Source organism: Staurois parvus, unplaced genomic scaffold, assembly GCF_062004578.1.
Source record: "Staurois parvus isolate SC_StPar_1 unplaced genomic scaffold, SC_StPar_1.0 ptg002944l, whole genome shotgun sequence".
In the NCBI taxonomy this organism is placed as follows: Eukaryota; Metazoa; Chordata; class Amphibia; order Anura; family Ranidae; genus Staurois; species Staurois parvus.
The window spans coordinates 62,756-78,021 of record NW_028320740.1 but is presented as its reverse complement, the minus strand read 5'-3'; the positions used below and the strand labels follow the sequence as shown (position 1 = coordinate 78,021).

Below are 15,266 nucleotides of genomic sequence, written 5' to 3'. Positions count from 1 at the left end.
GGGGGGGGTGACAGTGCCCGGTGGGCTGGAGGGAGGTGGTGACAGTGCCCGGTGGGCAGGAGAGGGGGGTGACAGTGCCCGGTGGGCAGGAGAGGGTGGTGACAGTGCCCGGTGGGCAGGAGGGGTGGTGACAGTGCCCGGTGGGCAGGAGGGGTGGTGACAGTGCCCGGTGGGCAGGAGGGGTGGTGACAGTGCCCGGTGGGCAGGAGAGGGTGGTGACAGTGCCCGGTGGGCAGGAGGGGTGGTGACAGTGCCCGGTGGGCAGGGGGGGGGTGACAGTGCCCGGTGGGCAGGAGTGGGGGGGATGACAGTGCCCAGTGGGCAGGAGGGGGGGTGACAGTGCCCAGTGGGCAGGAAGGGGGGTCGTGACAGTGCCCGGTGGGCAGGAGGGGGGGTGACAGTGCCCGGTGGGTAGGAGGGAGTGGTGACAGTGCCCGGTGGGTAGGGGGGGTGGTGACAGTGCCCGGTGGGCAGGAGGGGGGGGGTGACAGTGCCCAGTGGGCAGGAGGGGGGTGGTGACAGTGCATGGTGGGCAGGAGGGGGGGTGACAGTGCCCGGTGGGCAGGAGGGGGGTGGTGACAGTGCCCGGTGGGCAGGAGGGGGGGTGACAGTGCCCGGTGGGCAGGAGGGGGGTGGTGACAGTGCGCGGTGGGCAGGAGGGGGGGTGACAGTGCACGGTGGGCAGGAGGGGGGTGACAGTGCCCGGGGGGCAGGAGGAGGGGGTGACAGTGCCCGGTACTGAAGGGGTTAATGAATGGGGTGGAGGGCTCTAGAGGGATCAGAAGGTTTGGGGACGCTGATCTTCGTAGGGTGAGTCTCTGATTGGTTGTTCCAGAAGCAGTGTCGGTGACCTCCTTCACCCTGAGCGGACTGAACGCCGTCCCCATCAGTGCGGAGAAGAGAAGAGGAAGGACCAACATGGCCAACATCAGCCTCAACAAATGGGCCAGCCGACCATCCCTGCCCAGCATCCCGACCGTCAACCCAGAACCGGCTGTGAGCGACTTCCGCCATTCTTCCGGTAAATCCCTCACTAAAGGGGAACTCCTATCTGCTGAGCTCTGTGTCGTCCTAGGCTCCGCCCCCCCAACGCTGACCATGTGCATTTGGGGCCACTAACACAGCCCTGTCAGATTAGCTTTGTCCACTGATTTTTTTAAGGGGGTATGCGGTTATGGCACCTCTGGCACTGGATGTGTGTGATGGCAAGGGGTGCAGGGGCATGCTGGAGGGTCTATTGATGCTGGCTGCTGGGGGATCTACTGTCGCTGGAAGGGATCTATTTTTCTGTGGAGGTCTATTGTTGCTGGGAAGGATCTACGGTTGAGGGAGGGGTCTATTGATGGCTGCTGGGGGATCTACTGTTGCTGGAAGGGATCTATTTTTCTGTGGAGGTCTATTGTTGCTGATAGGGCATTTATTGCTGCTGGGAAAGATCTACTGTTGAGGGAGGGGTCTATTGTTGTTGGCTGGTCTATCAATGCTGGTTGCTGGGAGATCTGTTGCTGTGGAGTCTATTGTTGTGTAGGGTCTATTGTTTCTTGAGGGGGGTTATTGTTGCTGGGGTGAGGTCTATTGTTGCTGGGGGGATCTTTTGTTGCTGGGGTTGTGTCCATTGTTGTGTAGGGTTCAATGTTGCTGGGGGTTTTTAATGTTGCTGGGAGATCTATTGTTGCTGGGAAGATCTACTGTTGAGGGAGAGGTCTATTCTTTCTGGCTGCTGGAGAGCCTATTGATGGTGGCTGGGAGATCTGTTGTTACTGCTAGGGTGGATCTTTTGTTTCTGGGGTAGTATTTTGTTGTGGGGGGGCCAGGGGCGGACTGACAACTCATGGGGCCCTCGGGCAATAGGGGATTCATGGGGCCCCTCTGTCCTTGTCCAAACTCAAAAAAGCCTATGAAAAAGGTACCAGGGGCATCTCATGGGGCCCCCTACTGACCCCGGGCCCTCGGGCAGTGCCCGAGCTTCCAAATGGTCAGTCCTCCCCTGGGGGGGTCCATTTTCGCTTGGAAGGGGGGTCTATTGTTGTGTGGAGGATCTAATGTTGCTGTGGGGTCTGTTGCTGCGGGGGGGGGGGTTCTGTTGCTGTGGGGGATCCATTGTTGCCAGGGTCCATTGTTGTGTAGGGTATATTGTTGCTGGGGGATCTATTGTTACTGGGGTGGGGTCCATTGTTGTGTAGGGTCTATTGTTGCTGGGGGATCTATTGTTACTGGGGTGGGGTCCATTGTTGTGTAAGGTCTATTGTTGCTGGGGGATCTATTGTTACTGGGATGGGGTCCATTGTTGTGGAGGGTCTATTGTTGCTGGGGGATCTATTGTTGCAGGGGTGGGGTCCATTGTTGCGGAGGGGATCTATTTTTACTGTTTTTCTCGTTATTAACAAATTCCATACAAATTATTTAGCACCAGAAAATGATGCTTGGTATCTGTGTATTCTCCAAAAGGGGCGGAACCAAGGGATGGTGCTCGGAGGTGGGAAGGGGGCGGAGACAAGGAGTGACTCATAAGGGGCACTGGAGCTTCCCGCCCCTGTTCCGTCCCTCCCCTCCCGCCTCTTCTGCCTCCAACCTTCCTTCTCCCCCCAGGTACTGCCAGTCAGTCTCATCTCTTTGCTTCTTTGTTAGACGTTTTCACAGAGGACTTCTTTTCAGAAGAGATGGCAGCACAATTTTTGCCACCCTTCCTGGTGGGGGGGGACCTTCCTTCAAGTCAGACTTGGGAGGAGAAGACACACAGGGGATAACTGACTCGGGGGGCACATGTTTAGAAGGTTCTGACTCGGGGGGCACAGGTTTGGAAGGTTCTGACTCGGGGGGCACAGGTTTGGAAGGTTCTGACTCGGGGGGGCACAGGTTTGGAAGGTTCTGACTCGGGGGGCACAGGTTTGGAAGGTTCTGACTTGGGGGGCACTGGTTTAGAAGGTTCTGACTCGGGGGGCACAGGTTTGGAAAGTTCTGACTCGGGGGGCATAGGTTTGGAAGGTTCTGACTCAGGGGACACAGATTTGGAAGGTTCTGACTCGGGGGGCACAGGTTTGGAAAGTTCTGACTCGGGGGGCATAGGTTTGGAAGGTTCTGACTCGGGGGACACAGATTTGGAAGGTTCTGACTCGGGGGGCACAGGTTTGGAAGGTTCTGACTCGGGGGGCACAGGTTTGGAAAGTTCTGACTCGGGGGGCATAGGTTTGGAAGGTTCTGACTCGGGGGACACAGGTTTGGAAGGTTCTGACTCGGGGGGCACAGGTTTGGAAGGTTCTGACTCGGGAGACACAGGTTTGGAAGGTTCTGACTCGGGGGGCACAGGTTTGGAAGGTTCTGACTCGGGGGGCACAGGTTTGGAAGGTTCTGACTCAGGGGGCACAGATTTGGAAGGTTCTGACTGGGGGGGCACAGGTTTGGAAGGTTCTGACACAAGGGGGCACAGGTTTGGAAGGTTCTGACTCGGGGGGCACAGGTTTGGAAGGTTCTGACTCGGGGGGCACAGGTTTGGAAGGTTCTGACTCGGGGGGCACAGGTTTGGAAGGTTCTGACTCGGGGGGCACAGATTTGGAAGGTTCTGACTGGGGGGGCACAGGTTTGGAAGGTTCTGACTCGGGGGACACAGATTTGGAAGGTTCTGACTCGGGGGGGGGGCACAGGTTTGGAAGGTTCTGACTCGGGGGGGGCACAGGTTTGGAAGGTTCTGACTCGGGGGACTCAGATTTGGAAGGTTCTGACTTGGGGGGCACAGGTCTGGAAGGTTCTGACTCAGGGGGCACAGGTTTGGAAAGTTCTGACTCGGGGGGCACAGATTTGGAAGGTTCTGACTCGGGGGGCACAGGTTTGGAACGTTCTGACTCGGGGGGCACAGATTTGGAAGGTTCTGACACAAGGGGAGCAGGTACAGTAGGTTTGGGGGGAAACAGAGACAGGAACAGAAGGAATGCAGACACAGGAGGGGTGGTCAATGGAATTGGGGAGGATCCTGAACAGAACCAGGGGAGTCAGTCACCGGAGAGGGGGATGGTACACCAGGGGCCTCACCCTCCATCCTGTCCAGCCTCAACAGCTCATCCATTACCTCTTTCTCCACATTGTGCCGGGCCTCAGGACATTGGCTGTTGGGGTGGCCAAGGCGTAGGCACAGGTAGCACCTTATCTGGGTGCAGTCCTTGGTCACATGACCCTTACCCCGACACATTGAACATATCAAAGCTGAACAGGAGGAGCTAAAGTGCCCCTTTTCTCCACACCGGTGACACCAGGATAGAAAATAGTCATCCTGTCCCTCCCTATAAAAGTGTAGGAGGGCAGGTGACAGACAGCGTTCCCATCCCTGGCCAACCTGACCATCACTGACCAACCCCCAGTCCAGATCAAGAATTTTATGAGGTTTTGTCAAAACCTCCCCATAATGTCTCAACCAGACCTCTAGGTCCCGGTCCCAGGGAGGAACACTCTCATTACTGAGGATGATGGTTATTTTTTTCACAGTTGACCTCTGTGAGACAGGAACTGGTGCCAGACCTTCCCATTCGGGACTTGACCTGCACTGAGCCTCATACTGTTCCCAAAACAGGTCCAGACCCTCTGGCCTGGTGAAGCTTATGGTGTACTCCCAGCTCCCAGCTACATGAATGAGGGCATAGAGGTCATTTGCCCTGAGACCCATCCCCAAGATCAGATCCACCACCACTCGCCTTCCTGGAGGGACTGCACCACCTTCCCATTTAAGTATGACGACATTTCGCCTTGGACCCCAAACAGAGGCCAGAGATCCTAGACCCGACTCTGGGGTTCTCAAAGTGGTGGGTTTTCAGGGAAAAACCCGCTTGGAAGTGGAGTTCCCCTTCGACTGAAGCCCTGGCTTGATGGCGTTACCAGGAGCAGAGCCCACCACCTGAGCAAAGGTAGTCTTGTCGGGGCCAAGGGCCCCACACTGATACAGCACTGGTCCACACATTACTATTCACAGATCGATCTGAGCTCGTAGGACTGTCCGTCATGCCTGCACTGTTAGGATTGTCCGTCACGCCTGCACTGCTAGGATTGTCCGTCACGCCTGCACTGCTAGGATTGTCCATCACGCCTGCAGTGGTAGGATTGTCCATCACGCCTGCACTGCAAGGATTGTCCATCACACCTGCACTGGAAGGATTGTCCATCACGCCTGCACTGCAAGGATTGTCCGTCACGCCTGCACTGGTAGGATTGTCCGTCACTCCTGCACTGCTAGGATTGTCCGTCACGCCTGCACTGGTAGGATTGTCCATGACTCCTGCACTGCTAGGATTGTCCGTAACGCCTGCACTGCTAGGATTGTCTGTCACGCCTGCACTGCTAGGATTGTCCGTCACGCCTGCACCGGTAGGATTGTCCATCACGCCTGCACCGCTAGGATTGTCCATCACGCCTGCACTGGTGGGATTGTCCATCACGCCTGCACTGGTGGGATTGTCCTTCACACCTGCACTGGCGGGATTGTCCTTCACGCCTGCACTGGCAGGACTGTCCATCACGCCTGCACTGGTAGGATTGTCCATGACGCGATTGTCCATCACGCCTGCACCGCTAGGATTGTCCATCACGCCTGCACTGGTGGGATTGTCCTTCACGCCTGCACTGGTAGGATTGTCCGTCACGCCTGCACTGGTAGGATTGTCCGTCACGCCTGCACTGGTAGGATTGTCCATCACGCCTGCACCGCTAGGATTGTCCATCACGCCTGCACTGGTGGGATTGTCCATCACGCCTGAACTGGTGGGATTGTCCTTCACGCCTGCACTGGCAGGACTGTCCATCACGCCTGCACTGGTAGGATTGTCCATCACGCCTGCACTGGTAGGATTGTCCATGACTCCTGCACTGGTAGGATTGTCCTTCACTGCTGGGATTGTCCGTCACGCCTGCACTGGTAGGATTGTCCTTCACGCCTGCACTGGTAGGATTGTCCATCATGCCTGCAGTGGTAGGATTGTCCATCACGCCTGCACTGGTAGGATTGTCTGTCATGCCTGCACTGGTAGGATTGTCCATCACGCCTGCACTGGTAGGATTGTCCATCACGCCTGCACTGGTAGGATTGTCCATCACGCCTGCACTGCTAGGATTGTCCTTCACGCCTGCACTGGTAGGATTGTCCATCATGCCTGCACTGGTAGGACTGTCCATCATGCCTGCACTGGTAGGATTGTCCATCATGCCTGCACTGCTAGGATTGTCCATCACGCCTGCACTGGTAGGACTGTCCATCAAGCCTGCACTGGTAGGATTGTCCATCACGCCTGCACTGGTAGGATTGTCCATCACGCCTGCACTGGTAGGATTGTCCATCACGCCTGCACTGGTAGGATTGTCCATCACGTCTGCACTGGTAGGATTGTCCATCACGCCTGCACTGGTAGGATTGTCCATCACGCCTGCACTGCTAGGATTGTCCATCACGCCTGCACTGGTAGGATTGTCCATCACGTCTGCACTGCTAGGATTGTCCGTCACGCCTGCACCGGTAGGATTGTCCGTCACGCCTACACTGCTAGGATTGTCCGTCACGCCTGCACTGGCAGGATTGTCCGTCACGCCTGCACTGCTAGGATTGTCCGTCACGCCTGCACTGCTAGGATTGTCCGTCACGCCTGCACTGGTAAGATTGTCCGTCACGCCTGCACTGGTAGGATTGTCCATCACGCCTGCACTGCTAGGATTGTCCGTCACGCCTGCACTGGTAGGATTGTCCGTCACGCCTGCACTGGTAGGATTGTCCATCACGCCTGCACTGGTAGGATTGTCCATCACGTCTGCACTGCTAGGATTGTCCATCACGTCTGCACTGGTAGGATTGTCCATCACGCCTGCACTGGTAGGATTGTCCATCATGCCTGCACTGCTAGGATTGTTCGTCACGCCTGCACTGCTAGGATTGTCCGTCACGCCTGCACTGCTAGGATTGTCCGTCACGCCTGCACTGGTAGGATTGTCCATCACGTCTGCACTGCTAGGATTGTCCATCACGACTGCACTGGTAGGATTGTCCATCACGCCTGCACTGCTGGGATTGTCCGTCACGCCTGCACTGGTAGGATTGTCCATCACGCCTGCACTGGTAGGATTGTCCATCACGCCTGCACTGCTAGGATTGTCCGTCACGCCTGCACTGGTAGGACTGTCCATCATGCCTGCACTGGTAGGACTGTCCATCACGCCTGCACTGGTAGGATTGTCCATCATGCCTGCACTGCTAGGATTGTCCATCACGCCTGCACTGGTAGGACTGTCCATCACGCCTGCACTGGTAGGATTGTCCGTCACGCAGACATTAACCCTTTCATCAGGTGCAGCCATAGTCTCCACTGCAATACCACCAGTCACCTGATGCTGCACTATAGAGCCTTGCTGAGCGGCTGTGATTGGGCAAACAGGCCAAAGAAGGGTTAACGGGTTCTGCTGGCACTTGTAGTCCCTCTGCAGAAATGTCTTCTTTTTTTTTTTAAATGCACGTTTTGCTGACTTCTAACACAATCAGTCAAAGCCTTGCTGGACATGGTGTCACCAGGCTGGGTGTCACTGGGCAAACGGTCAGCATTAGTAAAAGCCTTGCTGGACATGGGGTCACCAGGCTGGGTGTCACTGGGCAAATGGAACTGGGGGTCTCCTCCTCCACCTTTGCCATCCTGGCAAACCTTCTCTCATTAGAAAACTTCTCCTTGCAATGCCCATCTCTCCCTTCCATCATGGCCACAATGGTTTCCTGGTGTTCCACCCAGACCTTAGCCGACTGGACTTCAGTATCCATGGATCCCCGGTTCCGGCTATACAGCCCAGGAGATGGCAGAAGAAGCCCAGCTGGCCTCTATGGCTTCCCTAGGAAGGGGCCAGGAGGGCTGGGAAAGATTTCACCACACTCCCCTCTCACACACAAGAGCTGGATTACCAGACAGCAGGAGAAACTCCTCCCTCCTGACACCTGTGCTCAATGGTGGGGCACTATTCCTCCCACTGACACCAATGATGGGGCACTATTCCTCCCACTGACACCAATGATGGGGCACTATTCCTCCCACTGACACCAGTGATGGGGCACTATTCCTCACACTGACACCAATGATGGGGCTCTATTCCTCCCACTGATACCAATGATGGGGCACTATTCCCTCCATTGATACCAATGATGGGGCACTATTCCTCCCACTGACACCAATGATGGGGCACTATTCCTCCCACTGACACCAATGATGGGGCACTATTCCTCCCACTGACACCAATGACGGGGCACTATTCCTCCCACTGACACCAATGATGGGGCTCTATTCCTCCCACTGAAACCAATGACGGGGCGCTATTCCCTCCATTGATACCAATGATGGGGCACTATTCCTCCCACTGACACCAATGATGGGGCACTATTCCTCCCACTGACACCAATGATGGAGCACTATTCCTCCCACTGACACCAATGACGGGGCACTATTCCTCCCACTGACACCAATGATGGGACACTATTCCTCCCACTGACACCAATGATGGGGCACTATTCCTCCCACTGATACCAATCATGGGGCACTATTCCTCCCACTGATACCAATGATGGGGCACTATTCCTCCCACTGATACCAATGATGGGGCACTATTCCTCCCACTGACACCAATGATGAGGCACTATTTCTCCCACTGATACCAATGATGGGACACTATTCCTCCCACTGACACCAATGATGGGACACTATTCCTCCCACTGACACCAATGATGGGGCACTATTCCTCCCACTGATACCAATGATGGGGCACTATTCCTCCCACTGACACCAATGATGGGGCACTATTCCTCCCACTGACACCAATGATGGGGCACTATTCCTCCCACTGATACCTATGATGGAATAAGATAAGAGGTGGAGTTTACAGATGAAGGGATGGATCTTAAACAGGAAGGGGTGGGATATATTTAGATGTGGGGGAGGTGCCTGATTTAGTCTTGCCTAGGGCAGCACAAACCGAAAATTCACCACTGGGCCCCCCATGGTGGCGGGACATCAAGGCCCAGTCGCAAGTGCGACCTTGGTAGATCCGCCACTGGGTGGAATGCTCTGCAGTGTGTTATGTGATGAGGTGCCTCCCCCCCCAGTTATAAAGCTGAATTGTGGACATGTGACCCGCCATCATTTCCTCTGCTGGTCCTCAGGCGTGGGCCACGTGGCTGATGGCCATTCCAGGCATGATGGCTCTGAACACGTCTGTGACACGCTATCCTCCTAACAGTTGTGTTTGTTGTTTTCTGTCGCAGCGTTCTCCCTGCCGGCCTCCTTCATGGATCTGTCGGACACGGACTCTGAGAACGGCGGGCCCCGCTCCAGTCCCATGTCCCACCCAGAACAAGGCGTGGTGGAGGCTCTGAAGTGTCTGAATCACAAGGACTGGTAAGACGTCTCCTCATTGGTGCTCCTGCCGGCGATCCCCAACCCAATGTACAACGTATCCTGACCTCTGACCCAAACGCACTGCCCCCTGACCTCTGACCCAAACGCACCGCCCCCTGACCTCTGACCCAAACGCACCGCCCCCTGACCTCTGACCCAAACGCACCGCCCCCTGACCTCTGACCCAACACACCGCCCCCTGACCTCTGACCCAACGCACCGCCCCCTGACCTCTGACCCAACGCACAGCTCCCTGACCTCTGACCTCCATGTCATTTCATGCTGAGCCTGCTGAGAGATAGGCATTCCTGTCCATCCAGTCCTGAGAATTACACTGCTCCACCACTCAGCACAGCCCTGTCTGCTGACCGGAGTAATATGGGATGGAAGTAACAATGTATGATGGAAGTAACAATGTATGATGGAAGTAACAATGTATGACGCGTGATGGAAGTCCCGTGACTGTACACTAATGATCGGTGCTCTTGCAGGGAGCAGAAGGAGAAGGGACTCCTCAGTTTGCACTGCCTGGCCTCCTGGCACCCCGAGGTTCTCTGCGTCAGAATCCACGATGTCTGCATGGCTGTGACCAGGGAGGTAAGTGCACCTCTAGTCTCCTCCAGTCTTATACAGGTGTACCGGCTCCTCCCCTCCAGTCTTATACAGGTGTACCGGCTCCTCCCCTCCAGTCTTGCCCAGGTGTACTGGCTCCTCCCCTTCAGTCTTGCACAGGTGTACCGGCTCCTCCCCTCCAGTCTTGCCCAGGTGTACTGGCTCCTCCCCTTCAGTCTTGCACAGGTGTACCAGCTCCTCCCCTTCAGTCTTGCACAGGTGTCCCGGCTCCTCCCCTCCAGTCTTGCACAGGTGTCCCGGCTCCTCCCCTCCAGTCTTGCACAGGTGTCCCGGCTCCTCCCCTCCAGTCTTGCACAGGTGTCCCGGCTCCTCCCCTCCAGTCTTGCACAGGTGTCCCGGCTCCTCCCCTCCAGTCTTGCACAGGTGTCCCGGCTCCTCCCCTCCAGTCTTGCACAGGTGTCCCGGCTCCTCCCCTCCAGTCTTGCACAGGTGTACCGGCTCCTCCCCTGTCCTGGCTTCCTCTGATGTCACTGCACACTGGGAGCTTCTCACAATGTGCATTAGGAGCTGCATCAAGTCAGAGCTCCACCTACCTTCCTGGCTGGAGGACATCCAGCATCATTTAGATCTTTCCTCCCCAGCCTGACTGTCCCTGCCCCCCTTTTCATTCATTTGATTTCAGTTTTTTCATTCTTAGAGGTTTAGCATCACATGTGGGCGTTACCTATACAAATAGAGCCTGCCTAGGAACACCCACTTCTCCAAAATGATACCCGCCCATCAAGGCATTTTGAGATTTGCATAACTCCTCCCAAGAACCAGCCCACTGCTTGCATCAGGACTGAGGACTCTTGAGAGGAGTGCTGAGGCGGGGTGCTGTCATCATTGCAGGAAGTTATGTACAGCCCCCTGCCGGCCCCTTCCACCTGCCATGATCTGGCTTCATGACATAGAGAAGCACAGAGACCCAGTGATGACATCACTGGGTATTAAAAAAGGTTTATAATGAAAACAGGTTTTTGTTAACCACGTGCGTCCCGCCTGCAATGTACTGCGCGCGGACAGCGGGTGCAGGCAGAGTGAGTTCTGGCATGACACCCGCTGACACCTACTGTGATCGCACACAGCAAGAGTCGGTCAGGATGTCCCAGCCAATGATTCACAACCAGGACCTGCTGATCCGCTGTGTCCAATCACAGCCCAGAGCTCTGTGCTGACATTCAACACAGAGCTCTGTACAGTGGGAACGATCTCTCTGTTTTTCATCCCTGCAAAGCAAACTGTGACCAATTATACTACTCTGGGGGAATGTGGTGTTTTGTTTTTAATTACTTTTTTTTTTTCCCCCCTTTTTTTAAATATGTTTTTTATTATATTTTTTTTTCCTTTTTACAAGCTGTGACCAGAGCAATAAAATTATGATTGCCTATAGCATTTTACTGAATACAATTGATTGGACTACTCTGGGGGAATGGTTTTTTTTCATTTAAATTTTATTTTTTTTACATATCCTGTCACCAGCGCAGCGTCATCATATGGCTGGTGTGGTGGTGATCAGGGATACTGACTGGTGACAGTATGGGAAACAAAAAAACCTATTTTTTTAATTTCTTTTTTATTATATTCTTTTTTTTTTTCCTCCTTTTTTTTTTCTCTTTAACAAACTGTGACCAATCATACAATTATGATTGCTTATAGCAGTGCATTTCATTTCTCTAAGCAAGCATTTTATTGAATTAAATCGATTCATTCACTAAATATTGTGATTTTTTTCCATTTTTTTAAGAATGGAATCCATTCAATCAGTGTGTAATAGTATGATAAAGCTGTGATTGGCCACAGCTATCACATGGTACAGATGTGCTTGGCCCTGTCTATACCATGTGATCACTGTGTCCAATCACAGATAGGAAGACAACTGTACACCGTGCATTGCATGAATTGAAGCCATTCATTGTGTACAATTGTCATGTGATCTGCTGTGATTCGCCACAGCGATCACATGGTACCAGCAGCTGGCCGGTACAGTGATCTGTCATCGGCTGTGTCACAGTGGGTGACAGAGCACGCCCGCAACAGCGCATTCCAGGAGGATGTCATATGGCATCCACCCGGGACTAGGAAAGTCCCACCCGGCCTATTGTAGTATTACAGCCGCATAGTAACATTGTATTGCTCTGGTCACAGTTTGTAAAAAAAAAAAAAAGGAAAAAATGGGAAAAAAAAGGAAAAAAATGTTAAAGAAAGGAAAATAATGTAATAAAAAGGGAAAAAATTTACTAAAAAAAGTTAAAGGAAAATAATGTAATAAAAAAAGGGAAAACGTACTAAAAAATGTTAAAAAAAGTAAAAAAAAAAAAAAAAAAGGAAAATAATGTAATAAGAGAAAAAAATGTACTAAAAAAAAATATGTAATAAAAAAAAATAACAAAAAAAGGAAATAGATGTACTAATAAATGTGAAAAAAAAATTAAAAAAAATAAGAAAATTTACTAAAAAAAGGGAAAAAAATGTAATAAAAAAAGTGAAAAAAATTTAATAAAGAATTAAAAAAAAAAAAATATTAACATTATTAGTTTGTTTTTTTTTCTCATATTGTCACCAGTCAGTCCCCTGATCACTACCACCCAGTCGTATGATGATGCTGTGCTGATGACAGGATATGGAAAAAAAAAAAAAAAGTTTTTTTTTAATTTTCCAAAAAATTGTGACAAAAAAATTACAACTTCAAAAAACTCTCCTCTTACTAAATACCTCAGACTGTCTACTTTCCAAAAAGGGGTCATTTGGGGGTTAAAGTGTATCTAAATCCAAGAACATCAATGTAATGCATTGCGCCTTACTTATCTATGTGATGGCTGCCTTCGTTTTCTTTTTTTCCTTTCTTTTCACCCGGTGATCCCGCCAATACCGCACTTCCTGTCTTAGGCTAGGCTCACACCTATGCAGGGTGTTTGAGCCGTTTCTGCATTGCGTTTTGTGTTTTTGATGCATGTTGTGTTTTTTTTTTTTTTTTTTTGTGTTCTTGTTGCTAGGCAGATTTACATTGCAAAATGCAGTACAGCCCATGTAACATGATTTCCTATGGGACGGGTTCACATCTGCGCACTTTCACCCGCTGCGTTTTTTGGAAAGATGCGGGGACTTTTTTTAATGCAAAACATGCGTTTTTGGTTCAATAGACTTCAATGGAGATGCTGCAGAAATGCATGTAGTGTGTTTTTGATGTGTGTTTTTTTTTTTTTTTCTTTTACGCATTTTGTGTTTTAATCTGCCCAGCAGCAAAAGAAACGCGTCAAAACGAATGTGTAAAAACGCACCGCGCAAAAGCACTGCAGAAACGGAAAAAGTAAACTGCATAGGTATGAATGGAGCCTTATGCAGGCCATACACGGGTCGAATTCCAAATGATTTTTCGATCGAAAATCAAAAACGCTGTTCGTTCTGTAATCCGATAGTGCCACCAATGATTTCGAAAATCGGTCGTTTTTCACGCATTTTCCAGCATGCCGATAAACGAAATGAGGAGGAACCATGAAAATCGGCCGATGCCATCGCCCCACTAAGTGAAAATCATCCGATTATTCTTGGGTCCAATTTTCGTACAAAAATCGTTTGGAAATGGACCCATGTATGGCCGGTCTTAGGCTGACAACGCTCAGCGCACTGTATCTCTGGAGGAGCAGCGTTGTCACCCTAGGACAGTAGGGCTCTCTTGGGCTGGCCATACATGGGTCGATTTCTGAACGATTTTCATACGAAAATAGGACCCAAGAATAGTTGGTCGATTTTCGCTGTTAGTGGGATGATGGCACTGGCCAATTTGTTTTTTTTTTTGTGGTTTCTCCCCATTTCATTTATCGGGCATGCTGGAAAATTTGTGAAAAACGACAGATTTTTATTTTTTTTAAATCATTGGTGGCCCCGTGGGATTACAGTACGAACAATGTTTTCGATTTTCAGTTGAAAAATCATTTGGAATTCAACCCGTGTATGGTTTGCAACAGAAATTTCGCATTCAAAACCTCCGGGTGTGTCGGATGTCCACCAACCCCCCCCCCTTCCTGCTGCACGCTGAGGTTCTGTCTGCCAGCCCACAGTAGCCAGGAGTCGCAGGAAGGAACCACAGCGCACAGCAGGGGGTGCAGACAGTGGCCACACCCAGAAGCATTGAATGCAAAGATTCTCTTGCAGACCACAACCCTGCAAGAGAGCCAGGATCCAAGCAGCTGGAAGTCGTTGTTCTCCCCCCCCCCTTGCACGCTGTGGTTCTGTCTGCCATCCCTCACAGCCCACAGTAGCCGGGAGTCGCAGGAAGGAACCACAGCGCACAGCAGGGGGTGCAGACAGTGGCCACACCCATCCAGAAGCATTGAATGCAAAGATTCTCTTGCAGACCACAACCCTGCAAGAGAGCCAGGATCCAAGCAGCTGGAAGTTGTTGTGCCCCCCCCCCCTGCGCTGCACGCTGTGGTTCTGTCTGCCATCCCTCACAGGGCACAGTAGCCAGGAATTGCAGGAAGGAACCATGGCCCACAGCAGGGGGTGCAGACAGAGGCCACACCCAGAAGCATCGAATCCGAAGATTCTCTTGCAGACCACAACCCTGCAAGAGAGCCAGGATCCAAGCAGCTGGAAGTCGTTGTTCCCCCCCCCCCACTGCGGTTTTGTTCATATTGCTGACAAAGTCGCTTTAACAGCTGCGCTGTCTTTGCCCGCCAGGTCAGCAACCTTCGCTCCAAAGTCTCCCGTCACGCCATCAAGACGATCGGCGAGCTGTTCAGGTGCCTCCGCCGAAACATGGACCAGGAGGTGGAGGAAATCGTTCGGGTTTTGCTTCACAAGATCGGCGACTCCAACGATTTCATCCGGGAGGAAGCCGACAATTCTCTGGAAATGATGGTGGAGAACGCGAGCCCCTCCAAGGCGCTATGCGCGCTGATCGCAGGAGGAGTCAGGTGCGTGTTCCTTCGACTGCCGAATCCTCGCAATGTGTAAAGCCGGCCACACACGGGGCGAATTCCGAACTAATTTTCTTTTGAAAATCTTAAGAATTTTCGTTTGAATTTTCACACCATTATGCAGGCCATAGACGGGTCGAAAACCGGCCGTTTTAAAAAAAACCCCCCCCCCAAAAAAAAAAAACTCGGTCGTTCAATAGGCCGACGCTACCACCAATGGTGAAGAAAAAATGGGCCATTTTCGTCCCGTCTACGGCCGGCATTTAATTACTTCTGTCCCTGCAGAGAGCTCCGCTATTATATTTTACATGAAAAAGTCTTGCGGTTGCAACAATGT

The 15,266-nt window shown here is 52.2% G+C and overlaps 1 protein-coding gene across 2 annotated transcripts in view; it reads left to right on the top strand.

Annotated features, from left to right (window-relative positions):
* Window positions 1-15,266, top strand: part of TOGARAM2 (TOG array regulator of axonemal microtubules 2) — a 65,188-nt gene that overhangs the window by 18,706 nt on the left and 31,216 nt on the right. The window contains exons 9-12 of one of the 2 annotated variants that reach the window (XM_089666969.1): window positions 839-1,021; window positions 9,263-9,395; window positions 9,887-9,992; window positions 14,691-14,926. In XM_089666969.1, the coding sequence (XP_089523095.1) occupies window positions 839-1,021; window positions 9,263-9,395; window positions 9,887-9,992; window positions 14,691-14,926 (658 nt within the window). Of the gene's footprint in view, window positions 1-835; window positions 1,022-9,262; window positions 9,396-9,886; window positions 9,993-14,690; window positions 14,927-15,266 lie in introns of both variants that reach the window. The other variant, XM_089666968.1, reaches the window with a different exon arrangement.